The sequence below is a fragment of the Parastagonospora nodorum genome, assembly GCF_000146915.1.
Source record: "Parastagonospora nodorum SN15 chromosome Unknown scaffold_21, whole genome shotgun sequence".
Lineage (NCBI taxonomy): Eukaryota > Fungi > Ascomycota > Dothideomycetes > Pleosporales > Phaeosphaeriaceae > Parastagonospora > Parastagonospora nodorum.
The window spans coordinates 666,450-681,350 of NW_001884569.1; the positions used below are offsets into that span (position 1 = coordinate 666,450).

Genomic DNA, 14,901 nt, shown 5'->3' on the forward strand with positions numbered 1-14,901 from the left:
GGTGGGGTCCGCGTCGTGAGGGAGCGCGAGGTGCCCAGGTGGGAAGTGCCGCAGATCCATGCAGCAGGCGATCGGACTCGCACCGCGTGCGCGCCCCCCCGTGAAAGCGCCCCGCCAGCTCGCTAGGCTCTAGGCTCTAGGCGCTGTTTGCAGTCCTGCAGCACCGGCACCGGGCCCAGGAACCATGGTGCGCTGGTGCGCTGGTGCGCTGGTGCGCTGGTGCGATGGTGAAGTAAACATGCGCTCGCGTACGGAGAAATTATCTGCGGAAGCTGCGCCGCCGTGTCAGCCCTCCGACACTGCCACCTGCGCCCGCTCCTTCCCTCTCCCTGTCCGTCGTTCCCTCCCGTCCCACGCGCCCAATGGGTGGGGACACCACGCAAGACAATTGTTCCAAGCTGTTTGAACTCAACCTTAGCCCTCGCTTGCGCTATCCCTGCAGCTGTCTACTCACCCCTGCCGTTCACGCCCTCCTCTAGTGCTTGCATGAACCGTGGGCTGGAAGCAGCTAATGCCTCTCCCATCTCGTCTTTTCACTTTGGATCTGCTGTGGCACTCGCGTAGGGATCCTGACTCTGGCTGTCCTCGTCCGATCTTTGTGTCGTTGCCCGCTCCCATTCATTTACATTGCGGCGTCGACGCTGCCACATCCTCACAGCCTTGGAGCCCTTCCTGTGCCTTATCTTGACCACTTATAATCCCCTCGTCCCCATGTTGGCCACAGCTTCCTTGCACCACCCGACCATGCGAGACTTGGAGCAAGAACTGAGAGACACCCTCGACCGTCTCCACGACAGCAATGGAGACCCCATCGAGGGTCTGCATGTTCTTACCAGGAGAATGGACAACGAAGACGAGGAGCAGTTTGATGTCGATTTGACCATCCTGGACTTTCTCGTCTACAAAGCCACCGGTATCGTCTTTGAATGGAGGGCCAGTGCTGACCCGTTTCATTCGGACCTGCCAAGTGCCTTGGTCACTATGACCGGAGGTATGCATCACGGCGGCACAGATACCAAGAAATCCTGCTAAAGCTGCACCAGAATGGAGGACCTTTCTCTCTCGCAGGCACCATGGCCGTCGCTTGACTCCAGCAGCAGCATTCCGCTCAAGGCTGCTTCAGTTCTTGCTCATTTTCACACATCGCCTTCAACACGATGAGACCTGGACTAACGAAGATTCCTTGGCCGAGCTGCGTGACCAGAACAAGAGCCGTGGAGAGTACTGGCAGCAACGGACTGACCACCCCGCTGCTTTACAGAAGCCTTTCGACCTTGAAAAAGAATTCCCGCTGTCCGATGGGGCACTGTTCGAGAACAGAAACGATTTGGCTTCTGCCCTAAACATGCCCCGCGACCAGCGGAGATGGGTGACCGACATGGCAGGGACGCCATCGTTGCATTGTCTATTACCACTCTTCATTGAGCTGACTGCTGCGCGAGTAAATTTGGACGACGACTGGGTGCCAACCTCGGAGTGGCTGGACCTGGCTGGACAATTCATGATGCAAGCCGCGATTGATGACTATCTCCGTAATGGGGCATATGGACCAGAGACGTTCAACACAGTCTTCGCCTTCGGTCGACCCGGTCCGCGATGGGCAGAGGAAGGTTCAGATGTCACAGCCATGCGACGGCTCTTCTGTGACGACAGTGACCCACGCCAGGAGATCCGTGGATGGGCTGACACCAAGCGGCGGTACATCAACGAGGTATGTGTCTATATTGGTCAGAACAAACATCACACTAACAGTGTTATTGCAGCTCTTGCCCAAGAAACCTTCGCAGACTTCATTGCAGGCTATACAAGCAGCACAAACGCGGCATCCTTATCGTGCGTTTGAGATGCGTGTACTGTCATTCCTGGAGCATCTTCACCGCGGTCTCGTCAAGCCAGATCTTGCCCAAGTTGAGGAAGGTCGCATCAATATCGATGGCAACGAGCTATCAGAAGCTGACTCGCGAGAAATGATACGAAGAATGGGTCTGTGAACCACTCTCTTCGACATGCGAGTCCCTTTCTACTTTGTCCCCCATCTCTCCATTGGCACACACCTTGCCCATATGACACTGTACCATGCTTTCCGGCATCTGCCCTTCTTGATTATAGTTTGTTGACGCCCCTGCATGACTGGCCGATCATCTGCACTGTTGTCTATGGAGTTTCTTTTTGGCACCATTTCTTTTTGTAGTCTTTTTTTTCTTGGTGCCACTTTGCGAACTTAAAAGTATACCCATTAGCGCTCAAGCTCGGCGACCAATATCACTAAAACACCACATGATTCAACCCTTGTAAAGCAGACTAGTGGTGACAAATCATGCCTTGTCTATGATACTCTGCCCAGCTCAATCGGGGTGGAAAAGGGCACTATGGGTATAAGCTGTGCAGATTCGTCTTAGGTTGGGACAGTTCATTTAGCGGTTCAATGCATGATTCACGATAGGCAACGGCAATGTTGTGTGTGAAGTAATGAACCGGAACTCCCGTTGAAGCTATGTCGCTATCCAAACCGCTCGGAAAGAGGACCCCATATCATGTCCCCCATGTAAATCATGTCTCTTTTGATCATATACCTGAGCATATATGAACTTAGCATTTCTGAAGATGGTGGGTACTGGTACATTGCGCCATAACAAATCAATCAAGTCTGCATTTACAACTCATCGTGGTCCTCGGCATCGACAGCGCTCTTTGCGGCCTTGGCGGCCTCAGATGCTACTGAGGATGCAGATGCGGCGGCGTCCTTTGCAGCATCCTTTGCAGCGTCAGTGGCCTTCTCAGCACCAGACTTGGCCGACTTGGTGGCCTCGTCGGCGGCTGAGCCAGCGGACTTGGTAGCCTCGTCAGCGACGGAGCCGGCCTTCTCGGATGCCTCCTCGGCAGCCTCGGCGACCTTCTCCTTGGCCTCCTCGTAGACAGCGGCAACCTTGTGGGAGCCGTTGTCCTTGATGAACTGGACAAGGTCCTCGATGGTCCTCGAGCCAGAGTAGTCGACAGGTGAGTCCTTCTTGCCAGCGGGGAAGAGCTTGATGGTGGGGAAGCCCTGGATCTCGTCGGGAACGTCGTTGGCGGTAGCGTCAACCTTGGCGACGGTGACAAGCTTCTTGAATTCGTCGGAAGAGTAAAGCTCACCGAGCTCCTCGTACTTGGGAGCAAGAGCCTTGCAGTGACCGCACCACGGGGCGTAGAACTCGACCAGAACGTCTTTGTCGTTGTCGATGACGATGTCCTGGTAGTTCTTGGCGACAATGATAGAGACGGGGCCGTCGTTTGACTCGGGGATGGGCTCAGACTTGATGCTAGGCTCGACCTTGCCGGCGAGGAAGTCCTCGACAAAAGTGCCAATGTCCTTCTCGGTGATCTTCTTGTCCTGGTCGTAGGGGAACTTCTCGTTCTTGTCGGTGCGCTGGATGGCGAAAGCGGGCCAGGTGCCAGCCTTGAGGTTAAGGTTAGCAGCGTGCTGGCCGAACGACTTGGCGTCGATGGTGGCGAAGTTGACGGCACCCTTGTGCTTGAGGGCGAGGGGCTTCAGCTGCTTGGCGAAGTCGTCGCGCTCCTCCTGGGTCTCGGCGAAGATGTAGGCCAGAGGAATGCCAGCAGCCATGTAGCCGCTGTACGTCTCGGGGCCAACCTCACCGATGAGGGGGGTAGAGGCGACCTTGGCGAACTCCTTGATGTTCTCGGCGTCGAACTTCTCAGTGAAGACGTCCTTTCCGTCGTCGAAGGTCTTGTAGAGGACCAGGCCGGGCTGGGAGACACCCTCGGCCTTGGCCAGGGCGGCGTCGCTGGTGGCGCCAAAGAGGAAGTTGTCGCGGAGGCCATTGGCGACCTCAGTAAAGGTCTCGTTAGAGGCCTTGTCGTCGGCGGCAAAGTAGGCAACGAGCACGACCTTGTCAGCCGTCTTGAACTCCTCGAGGGTGTCCTTGGTGACGTCGGAGACGGCAGGGAGGGCCTGCTTAGTCATGTACGATATCAAGCTGTCGGCCTTGCGCTGACCGCCATAGGGCGAGATGTTCTCGGGTCCGCGGAAGACCTTGAGGGTGGGGTAGCCCTCGACGCCGTACTCCTGGCACAGATCCTGCTCCTCAGTGCAGTCGATCTTGACCAGTGCAATGTCCTTTTCCTTCAGCGTCGTCGCCGCCGTCTCGTACTCGGGCGCGAGCGCCTTGCAGTGGCCGCACCATGGCGCGAAGACTGGGGCGGCAATTAGCAATGGCAATGGCGGGGGAGGGCAGTGCCTGGTATGGCGGTTACGGGGGACTTACACTCGGCGAGGACGAGGTCGTTCTCCTCGACAAAGGCCTTGAATGTGTCCTTGTTGAGCTGCTTGACATCGGATGCCGTGACGGCAGCCGCAAGGAAGGCAGCGCAGATAGTCGAGTACTTCATGGCGAAGTGTGCAACAGTTTTTATGGAGGGTTTAGAAGAGGCTGCGGTTGAGATCCTCTGCGCGTGTAGAGAGAGGGCAGAGGAATTCGGGGCCGGGCTTCTTATGGAAGTCGAGTAGTGGCGCGAGTTCTTTGAGAATACCGTGTTCATTCGGGCGCCAAGAACAGGGTACTTAGGGTCTACCGCACGAGCCAGCCACACTCTCACCCACCGCACGCGGCTGGCTACTGGCCACGTTGAGCTCCACCGCGCCCATGCCTACCGCGGACACCTATGCATAGCCACCCACCTTTACCTGAAATACATACAACACCAATCTACCGCCCATGGCCCGCCTTGCCATTGCTCGCCTTACTCGTGCCCACCTCTGCGCCGTTCCAGCTGCTGCAGTCCGCCGCTTCCGCCGCTCTACTTGGTGATCGCATATTACTAATATAGAAATCTACCTTGGTCGCCTTCACTCAGGATCGGTACCTAATCCCGTGCAGCAAACCTTACCTGTGCGAGGCCAGGTGTTCAGTTCACGGTGCTTATACAGAACCATACTGTGTTAGACTCTTACAGTGGTGCCGAACTGTCACCATTGCAGGGCTACCCAGGTGTCAGATACCGATCGCGTGCACTAACTTGGTGTGTACGTCGCCTTAGCAAGCAGTATGCGATTAGCTCATGTCTCTCTTGCTTTCTCTACGAACTCAATTCAGCGCACTTGACCATGTCTCTTTATGGCTTGCCACGTTCAGGACATACTCGAAGGACTCGAAGCAATGTGCTAGGCCGCAGTCTTGACCTGCGCCGCCGACTCGAGTCCACTACTCTGACTTTGTCCCTGCTGCAACTTCCTCAGTCTCTCCTCCTCCTTCTTCTTCATCTCTTCCTGTATCCTCACACGTTCCGGCACGACCTTTTGTCGTTCGCCCTTGGTCTTCCATCCTTCGAGCCTCTCCTTCCCGAGTGCGGCCAACGTCTTCTTCTCCACGGCACTGTAGTCACCATCTTCCCGGTCGAACACAAAAGGTTCCTTGACCGAAACGGGTGGATTTGTGATTACGCGCACCTGACGGAGCTGGTTGTTCGACGCCGAGTGCAACATCAAAGGGTGCAGGAGGTAAACGTCTCCAACAACACCTGTAGCCTCGACAAAAGCTTCATCTGGGAAGCCTGCAGCAACGTCGTTGAACCACTTCAGTCCCTTCTCTTGCACAAACTCTGGGTTCTGGGCCCGTGGCGTCATTCGCGGACTAACTCCTTCGGGGTTATCTTGAAGCCATCTGGCTACTGTTTCAATAGCGGGTGGGCAAATGTAAGTTCCGCCGCCGCCCGGTGCAATGTCAGACCATAGTGGGATGACGAGCAAACCTTGCTCGGGCGAGTCGAGGTAGTGTACAAAGAAGTCGCCGTCAACATGCCAGCCGGGGAGTTGTTGTGGTTTGATAACCTTGTTGTGGCCTTCTGGTGTACCAAGGTTGACGATGAAGCCATCTTTCCATGTGGATGCGTTCGAGTCGACGCGTTCAGACCCTCCGAGCAATTCGCAGATACCCGCCCAGGCTTTCGGCGCGAAGTCAGAAACGTTGAACTCGTTGAAGAAGGGCATGTTTGTGCGCTCGGTGTGCCTGAAGAAAGTCAATCACAGCTCTCTCGCGACCATTGAATGCGCTCAGGCTGGGCCGGAGAATTTGCCATCTATCTTGACATTTTCTCTAACTGCAGAATCCATCTTCTCTGAACAGTGATGATGTTTCCCGAGCAGTGATGAAATAGAGCTTACCATGTCGACTTGTCGTTGGGATCCATACCCAAGCGAGTCCAGAGGTTCTTTTGCAGGCCATCGGCTTGTTCTCTCGTGAAACAGTTTGAAAGCTTGATCCATCCATGCTGTACAAAGTGGTCGATTTGCTCCTGCGAGAGCTTATGTTGTTGTTCGGCGTCCGCCATGCTAAGTAACCCCGGTCTGAGTAGTATGCGTCGAGTAGGTAAGAATATAGTGCTTAGTTCAGCAACAGTTATGTGATACGAGGACACAAATTCTCGGCGCAGGAAATCTTATTTATCTCCTTCATGTACCGCCACCACAATTGCAGACCGACTCTCATCCTGACGTCTCTGCGGTACAATTGCCAATTTATCCGGTGGCTTCTTGAATCGAGTTACACGTGGTTTGGCGGGACGTTGGTGATGCTCTCGACGCATCTTGAGGGGCTAGCTGCTCGCCCAGGTGGGGAAGCCGGCGGGGCTCTGCATTCCGCAGGTGTAAGTGGCTGCTGGCAGCCACGGAAATGCGCGCCCGACGCTTCGAAGATAACTAGGACAAGGAAATTCATGATCTGATGTTTGTAAGCATTTTGAAGATACATTTTCTATTTCCTATTTCCTTTGCTATGGATCGAGAAGCATCGAGTATACCCGTAGTACATGACTAGGAGGTAAGCCCGGCTAGGTCATCGGTATCAAAAGTCCGAGATCAGACGACATCTTAAAAGCCCTGCCACCACAAATAGTCGCTCGTCTCCTCTGGCGTGTCGAAGATGAGCTCACTGCTTGAATTGCGCGGTCGCTCAGGCCACACATTCACACTTCCTAGGTCCCAAGCTGTCATATCTGAGGCAACGACACTCGAGTTCTCCCCAACCCAGACGCCAAAGCCTGTACTGTCGAGGCGGGCTGGATATATACGAGTGGTGAGCCAGAACCGGTCCTGCAATCATCATTAATACACACGGCGAAAGCGGACAAACAGTGTACTTACGTTGACATAGATTTCCACAAGAGATCCATCGACGAATATATCCATGTGTAAGGACTCTTGTGTACCGTTGGCAAAAGTGTATGGATAGAAGTATCCGAGCATGGTATAGTTGGCGAATTCGTTGATGGTCGATGACTGCGAACGATCAACGTTGATTGTGTAGTTTTCCGGTGAGTACCAGATGACTGTCTTCTCTTCGCCGCCCGGAGACGCAGCGATTGTCACACCAGCTGGACCAGTAGCGTTGCTGAGTGTTACTTTGAGCTCCATATGACTGCTTCCGTTGCCTGCAAGACGGCTTCCTGTGCAGGTACCGTTGACATTGATGTCTTTGCGGCTGCCGCTCTGGCGGAGGCCTTCGATAACATCAGGCAACGGGCGAGCCCCCAAAGTATAGCCCGTGAATGTTCCGTTGCCATGCTCAACAACACGAGTGTTGCCTTTCGTGGTCAAACCTCCGCCCGAATTCACAAGGTCCTTAGTCTTGATGACGTACATCTCTCGAGGCAGGGTCATGGCTCCTTGGTAACCAGCTTGAAGAAGACCAAAGTTGTTGTTCTCTTCATTTGCCCAACCCCATTGCACACGGCGGGAGGCATTGTTCTTAGTGTCCAGGAAGCTTGTTACTGCGTAAGAGAGACCAGAGTCAATGACACCACCAGAAACAGGAGTGAACTCGGCAGAGCCGTTTTCCCTTCTGGTGACTACTCCCTCATTCCATAAACCCCACTGAGCACGAGGATGCCAAGTTAAGTTTCCACCCTCTGTACCCATGAGAGTGAAATAGTGAACGTCATCATCCTCGTCAGTCAAGGAGAAGAAGTTCGACCTAGTACGGTCAGTAGTGCAACACAGCCTCATGCAGCTGACTTACACTTCAAAATTGAACCCGTACGTTCCTGTTTCGACCAGTGATCCAAGAGTCTCATTAGGTTTAGGTTCCCATAGAGCGCCTAAGAAAGTCCAGTCTGTCAAGTTTGATGCTGGGGCACTGTAAAATGGAATGCGTCCGCCGCCGTTCTCGCCCTTTATTCCCGAGCCAAGAGCCATGTACCAGTGCGGCTCGTCTTGTCCTAGTATGGCGTCCATTTCTGGCCATGGTTCGACGAAAGGATCGCGCCAGCCGGTGACGTTCCAACCCTCTGGTGGGCTAGAGAGGATAGGGTTGCCTTGGTATTGCTCCCATGACTCGCCACCGTCGTTGGAGATAATGATACTCTGTTTTTCGGTCCCTTTGATGTATGGGAGTGCCCAATTCGTCGGCAGATGTTGGACGGAAGTATAGAAGCTGATCAAAGTCCCATCCTGTTCTCCTTTCAGATTATAAGGCTGCGCAGAACCGCTGAAGATACCCAGGCCCATAGTATGAGCTATTCCTGGAATCAGGGTTTGGCCCAGTTTCCGACTGATTGGGCTTGGGTCACCCTCCCATCCTCCTACATCGGTCCAGGTGATCAAGTCGTCAGAGACTGCGTGTCCCCAAGAGATGTTGCCCCAACTGACATGGTTAGGATGCCACTGGTAGTGAAGATGATACCGATCCTTCGCGGGATCGTACATCATACCGCAAGGGTCCTGATCGGAGACATTAGCGTAAGCAGAGCTGGGAGATTTCTTTACGAACATTCATCCACCCTGCCGGGGATATGAAGTGATAAGACGGGCGCCATCGCAAGAACAAGCTGTTGTTGCCCAACGCTTCGATGTAATCGGCTGTAAGTACGGCAGGAAGTTGGAACTCCGAACTATTTTGTGCCTTGGCATGCGAGATGGCACCGAGCACGACGCCCAAAAGTGACAATGATCGAACCATAGCTTTATGGGAAACACAGAGGCAGACTGATGTTCGATAAGATAGAAGTCATTGAGCGCAGGTGCCTTATATAGATGCTGGGTGAAGCCCCGTAAATCTTCATTCCGATCGAGGACTGATGCCATCATGCTTAGACCCAAGATCTGGGCCTGTATAGTCAACCATGTCCACGACCAGGGTGCAGTAGCTTGCCATAGGAGCCCGCAAACCCCTCACGATTTCCCCACAACGGAAATTATCGAGTTTGCTCATGGAAGCCACGAGGAAGGCCGGGAGAAGCCTTTTGCGCAATCGGACTACGTTAATCAACGTTGGGGCACGTTGGAAGCGAATCGCTGATGGCGGAATTCGCGCCCGCGGCAAGTAGGCCACGCGCGAACGCGCAGGCGTACGAACCAGGTTTTTCGTGATGGCTCCACTAGATGGCGGCCATGGTCGATGAGGCTGGTCTAGGCAGTCCGGAGAAAGGGCCTTGTTGTGGCTTTGGGGCCCCCAGAGAAACCGAGTATTCCTCCGAGTGGGAGACTCTACTGCCCGTGGTGACCAAGTGGCCCAAGCCGGCGTCGAAGTGCTGCAGGACACAGGCCGGCCCCAGGAGCTGCAAATGGGCTCGGTGGCGCAATTCCGCAATAGCAAAGATGCATCGTGCCCCAGAGCATTTGAAGCCAAAGGTGAAGTGTGCCGGACGAGGCTTGGCAGTCTCCCCCAGTCGACGTCATCCCCGGTCCGCGCACGTGCTCTCACGTAAACGTGTTCAGATGTTCACTGAGGCGCGCTGACCTATCACCACTATTTGCTATTTGCGGACAAACAACGCCGCAGATGGACATAGACAGCCCATAGACAGCCCAACCTGAGCTGCGACACTATAACTCTGCGCCATGAGTCGGCTCAAGCTCTACGTCGCGGTAAGTACACGCGCAGTGTGTGATGGGTGCAGCAGCCTGCTAATCGAGGCAGGGTTCCGCCGTCATGGCCAATGTAGTGCTTCTACGAGCATACTACGAGCGGCCAAACTTCTACTCGGCGGCCGTCTACATCTCACAGAGCACCGGCTCTTTGATGTTCCTGGTCAACCTGATGCTCATCGTCGCAGCGAGCTTTGGATTCGGCCTCCAGCGACTCTTCTACGGACCGCTGCGCCCCATCGAGACGGAGCAGCTCTACGACAAGGCATGGTTTGCCGTCAGCGAGACGCTGTTGGCTATGACCATCTTTCGCGATGACATTGGTATATGGTTCTTCACCATGTTCCTCTGCCTGCTTGCTGGGAAAGTATGGCAGTGGATTGGTGAGGGCAGAGTTGAGTTTTTGGAGCAGCAACCGCCCGCGAGCCCAAAACTCTTCCACACGCGCCTCATGAGCTCCCTGCTCCTCTCCGTTGCCTTCGATATCTTCATGATGCAATACTGCGTCAATTCCATTCTCTCGGATTCCCGCCCCGGCGTCATGGTCATGTTTGGTTTCGAATACGTCCTCCTGGCGATTGCCTCAATATCCACGCTACTTCGATACGCACTTTCGCTCATTGAGCTCGCAATCACAAACCGGCAAGAAATTGCAAGGGAAGAGGCTCGCCGGACAGCACGAGAGCAGGCGACGCAACGTGCTGCAGCCGACGGAACAGATGTGCCCGCAGTCGAAGAGGATGATGACGACGGCGATGTTCCTGGCTGGGAGGAGAAAGGCCGCTGGGTCTTTTACTTGGACCTCGCAACCGACTTCATCAAATCAGTCGTTTACCTGGGCTTCTTCATGATTCTCATGACTTTCTACGGCATCCCGATCCACATTATGAGGGACTTATTCATGACCATTCGTTCATTTATCAAGAGACTCCACGACTTCGTCCAGTATCGGAATGCGACTCGGGACATGAACACGCGCTATCCAGACGCAACAGCTGAAGAATTGGCGCGCGAAAACACATGCATTGTTTGTCGCGAGGAAATGCGTCCATGGACACAGCCTGATGCGAACGCCGCCCAAGCGGGCCGACGGATGGACGAACGACAACGCGCGAAAAAGCTACCGTGTGGCCACATTCTGCACTTCAGCTGCCTGAGAAGCTGGTTGGAGCGGCAGCAAGTATGTCCGACTTGTCGACGGCCGGTGCTTGCACAGACAGGCACTCCAGCCACCCAGCACAATAATGCGGCGGGTCAGAATCAACCGAACCAACCGAACCCACAGAATCAACAGAATCAACAGAATCAGCAAGGCCCGAACAACTACCTTCAGGCGCTACTCCAAAGGAACGCGGCACAAGGAGCTGGAGGAGCTCAGGGCCAGCCGCACCAACCCGCTCCTCCCGGACAGCCGAATGCGCCCCAAGGCAATCTGCGTGTGTTCAACTTGGGCCCCTTTCGAATTGCAATGGGAAATCTCCGCCTTCCCGCTGACCAGCAGGGCAATCCAAACCATATTAGGGACGCTGTTAATCAGCTGCGCCAGCAGGCAGCAGGGAACAACACTGTACAGAACCCAGCCGCACAGGCTCAGAATGCAGGCAATACCAACCCAAGCCTTGCGCAAAGCCAAGCGAGTAGCCTGGCAATGGGTTCGATACCAGGTTCGGTTGCTCTGCATCCAGCAGATATTCAGTCCGATATCCTGCGCATACAGCAGAATATTATCGAATCACTGCGGCAGCTGAATGCGCAACACGAGCAGCTCGAGATCGTCCACAGACTTCTTGGTGAGCTCAATCGCATCCAGCAATCGACCGGGGCCTCGTTGGCGACTGGACACGAGTTGCCGCCCATTGCGCCTCTCAATGCTCAAAGCCTGAATTCCTTCACACCACAAGCGTATTTTTCCCGAGGTCCAGTCTTAAGGCAGGGTGACGATGGTGTCCCAAGCGGCTTGACGTTGCCAGAAGGATGGACTCTGAGACCTATGGCATTGGCGCCTCGATCAGGTCAAGAGAGCCGTTCGGAGGTAGTTCCTAGTCAGGCCTCGCCTGGTGCGGATACTTCGAGGCTCCCTCCTAGCTCATCGACAATGACAGGTTCTTCGGCATCCAACCCGTCAGTACCAGAGTCTTCGGCACCAGCTTCGACAGCACCCGGCCCGTCCGCCACGGGTCCGCATGCAAGCTCGTCACCAGAGGTTGCGGAGCCTAGTTCGCTAGCATCGAGTTGGAGTTTTGGCAACGTTCCTGAGAGAAACGAGGCTGTAAGCTCGGGATCCGTAGTTGCCGGGAGTAGTTTGGGGGAGCAAAACGTGACGAGGCGGACTGTGACTGTGGAAGACGTGGAGGACCCTGAGCAATGAACAATGAACAACGAACAATGAACAATGAAGTCTGTACAATTATCTCTAGCATAGCGAGGCGCATGGGTGGAAATCAGATGACTCCTTAGGCGATGGCGGTGTACATGAATTGGCGCAAGACCCACCTCACCCGCGCAGGGACAGCTTTGCCCATGCCCATGTCATGATGGTGTTCGCGTGTTCATTTGTAGTTGCATAGCACCCTGCATTTGGTAGAAGTCGTCGTGCCCAACCATTGCTGTCGATTGTGGTGTTCGCCAGTAGCGACGCTGCAGCATTTGCCGTGCTCTATCCACGAACCGCTGCAGTATTAAGTCTTCTTCCATGGACGCAGAGTGGACAGCTGGTATGCAGTTTGATGCACCCCTCTGAGTCCTCGACCCGAAAGCTTGTGCGTGGAGCTTGTCGAGCCGTCTAGCCCCACGCTAGGCAAGGATAACGGGTTGCTATCGTCCAGTCACACGCTCGACGACGTCCAAGACGCGACTTCGGGGCGGCTACACGCAGCTACGCGCAGGAAGGTTGAAACGGTGCCCTTTGGTGATGGGTAGTACCCAGTGAAAGATGCAGGAACAGACTAGGGGTGTTGGCCACGCATGAGGCCCGGTCCTCGCGCTGGCGGACTACACTGGACTTGAGGTCAAGTACGAGCATCCACGGACCACGGCTTGAGAATGACTCCTCTGCCTTTCTTGTCTTCGCTAATAATGCTCTAAAAACGCACTTTCTATTTTGATTCCATCTCTCACCGTCTGCTTCCTCTTCTCTCCATTGCCCATTTTTGCTGCGTTTAAGCGATGGCGGTTAAACTCGAAGAGAAGTCGCACAAGGCGGAAGAGGCAGAGGTCGAGCACTGTGTCTCAAATTTGATTCACGCGTTCTACAATGGACTGAACATCTTCAAAAAGCTACGCGAACGAAGGCGCAAGCGCAAGGGCCGCAAAGAGAATCAGCCCGCAGATGCAGCCGCAAGCGAAGAGAAGCAGTTGTCTAAATCCTTGAAACGAGGACCACAAGAGCTCGCCGAGACTTACGATGCGTGCTACAAACAGACTGGGCAAAGCTTTGCAAAAGGTGACGGTAAGCTGCACTCCCCAACGCGAAGAGTACCACATGTTATCAACTATAACGGAAAGCGGCCAGGGTGCAACACGTACCTAGCAGCTCATTCCATAGCCTGAAGCTATGCACAGGGCCTTGTCTTCGCAATCAAGGCCCATTAATATTGTGCATAGCTCCAGGCTATGGAACGTGCCTGCTTACTTTCTGTCGTGGTTGATAACCTGTCATGGATGTCACAGTGCTAATCTTGCCGTGAACAGCCACTGCCCACGCCTCTCTTGCAGAAACTCTAGTCAAACTGAATACCGGCCTCGTCGCCATCATTGCTAGCTTTCTAAATCATGATCAAAAAGGCGGAAAGGCCCTCAATATAAACTACCAGTCACTCACCAACCTGTCTGATGCTTCGCGAAAAGAAGCGCTACAAAGCATGACCCAGTTATATCAGCGACTAAGCCAATCACAGCTCCAAATCCAACACATTGGCCACCAATCATGCACCAAGTGTGGTAGCAATAAACATGCTGACTGCTCAGCGAGAAGTAGCAGCACCTCGACTTCGACTTCGAGCAAGGAGAAGAAGAAGCAAACAAGCTCACGCCAACGTGTTACTGGACCGACCATAACACGCATGCCAACCAAGTCATCAAGGCAGCCTCAGCTTGTCGTAGTCCGGCCAAGGCCCTCCTCCTCGTCGCGGAAGAGCAATTCGCGTAGTCCCTCGTCGTCCAAATCACCCTCGCCATCAAGCTCAGCATACACATCGCCTCTAGCATCACCTCTACCGCTATACATTGCTGAAGAGCCTTTCGAGATTGACACAAATGGCATCATCGCAGGGGTTCTTGGGGCACCAATGCCACCACTTGCAGGCCATGGGAGGCGAAGAAAAGACTCTTTTACTCAACATGATCCACGGCAGGCAACATGGCCCGACGACAAACAAACTTCCTCGGCGTACCCGTACATGGCGCAGGAGCATCTACATCTCCCTGGACCTAAGCTCCCAAGCTTCACACATGCGCCCCGCAGGCAAACGGCACCGCAGCAAAAGACGTCGTCGCCATCAGCACGAAGTGAGAAGTACTCGGCCGCACCACCGGTGTCTTTGCCGGTCAGGCGCCGCATAGACAAGATGACACCGTCGGCGTACACATTTGCGTCTGATAGTACAAAGCTGGGCGAGATTCCACAACGTAGTTGGACGACACCATGGGACTATGAAGAGGCTGATCGATTGAACCATGAGGCCCGCACGGCGGTGCCAATTGTAGTAATTGACGAGAAGGTGGGCAGGAAGAAGGGCATCTTCAAGTGGATGAGGAATTGAGGCACGATGAGGTGGGACGGATGTGTCTGCTGTATATAATACGTGTTGTTGGGTTCGAAGGCGTTTGGGGGGGGATTTCCTGGTTCTTTTCATGGTGGTGCTTACGACTTATGATGCGCACGAGTAACGACAGTATGACTTGTAATGTTTCGTTTTGGTTTTTGGTTTTACATATACCCCGGAGTAGTACTATCTCATCTCATATCAATTTTTTTTTATCTCATTGACTTTATAGATGTTGTTGGGGGGGGTGTTCTCCCTCGGGGGCCTAGCTGCCTGTGA

At 54.2% G+C, this 14,901-nt stretch overlaps 8 protein-coding genes across 8 annotated transcripts; 3 read left to right on the forward strand and 5 right to left on the reverse strand.

Annotated features, from left to right (window-relative positions):
- Positions 1-129: 129 nt before the first annotated feature.
- Positions 130-524, reverse strand: SNOG_12249 (hypothetical protein; the record flags this gene model as incomplete). Its single annotated transcript, XM_001802424.1, has 2 exons — positions 130-272; positions 455-524. 2 exons carry the CDS (start codon positions 522-524, stop codon positions 130-132), a joined length of 213 nt encoding a protein of 70 aa, XP_001802476.1.
- A 187-nt stretch (positions 525-711) lies between these two features.
- SNOG_12250 (hypothetical protein) lies at positions 712-2,275 on the forward strand (the record flags this gene model as incomplete). Its single annotated transcript, XM_001802425.1, has 3 exons — positions 712-991; positions 1,101-1,711; positions 1,764-2,275. The coding sequence occupies 3 exons, from the start codon at positions 712-714 to the stop codon at positions 1,989-1,991; spliced, it is 1,119 nt and encodes a 372-aa protein (XP_001802477.1). The 3' UTR covers positions 1,992-2,275.
- Positions 2,276-2,653: 378 nt separating this feature from the next.
- SNOG_12251 (hypothetical protein) lies at positions 2,654-4,389 on the reverse strand (the record flags this gene model as incomplete). Its single annotated transcript, XM_001802426.1, has 2 exons — positions 2,654-4,194; positions 4,266-4,389. 2 exons carry the CDS (start codon positions 4,387-4,389, stop codon positions 2,654-2,656), a joined length of 1,665 nt encoding a protein of 554 aa, XP_001802478.1.
- A 772-nt stretch (positions 4,390-5,161) lies between these two features.
- On the reverse strand, positions 5,162-6,327 carry SNOG_12252 (hypothetical protein; the record flags this gene model as incomplete). Its single annotated transcript, XM_001802427.1, has 2 exons — positions 5,162-6,005; positions 6,161-6,327. 2 exons carry the CDS (start codon positions 6,325-6,327, stop codon positions 5,162-5,164), a joined length of 1,011 nt encoding a protein of 336 aa, XP_001802479.1.
- A 407-nt stretch (positions 6,328-6,734) lies between these two features.
- SNOG_12253 (hypothetical protein) lies at positions 6,735-8,699 on the reverse strand. The gene is made up of 3 exons (XM_001802428.1): positions 8,013-8,699; positions 7,139-7,967; positions 6,735-7,087 (listed from the first exon to the last, which is right to left on the reverse strand). The coding sequence occupies exons 1-3, from the start codon at positions 8,696-8,698 to the stop codon at positions 6,866-6,868; spliced, it is 1,737 nt and encodes a 578-aa protein (XP_001802480.1). The 5' UTR covers position 8,699; the 3' UTR covers positions 6,735-6,865.
- Positions 8,700-9,923: 1,224 nt separating this feature from the next.
- Positions 9,924-12,235, forward strand: SNOG_12254 (hypothetical protein; the record flags this gene model as incomplete). The annotated part of the gene is made up of 2 exons (XM_001802429.1): positions 9,924-11,039; positions 11,163-12,235. The coding sequence occupies 2 exons, from the start codon at positions 9,924-9,926 to the stop codon at positions 12,225-12,227; spliced, it is 2,181 nt and encodes a 726-aa protein (XP_001802481.1). The 3' UTR covers positions 12,228-12,235.
- Positions 12,236-12,684: 449 nt separating this feature from the next.
- Positions 12,685-13,006, reverse strand: SNOG_12255 (hypothetical protein; the record flags this gene model as incomplete). The annotated part of the gene is made up of 2 exons (XM_001802430.1): positions 12,685-12,804; positions 12,977-13,006. The coding sequence occupies 2 exons, from the start codon at positions 13,004-13,006 to the stop codon at positions 12,685-12,687; spliced, it is 150 nt and encodes a 49-aa protein (XP_001802482.1).
- An 18-nt stretch (positions 13,007-13,024) lies between these two features.
- SNOG_12256 (hypothetical protein) lies at positions 13,025-14,619 on the forward strand (the record flags this gene model as incomplete). The annotated part of the gene is made up of 3 exons (XM_001802431.1): positions 13,025-13,307; positions 13,864-14,002; positions 14,322-14,619. 3 exons carry the CDS (start codon positions 13,025-13,027, stop codon positions 14,617-14,619), a joined length of 720 nt encoding a protein of 239 aa, XP_001802483.1.
- Positions 14,620-14,901: the final 282 nt, after the last annotated feature.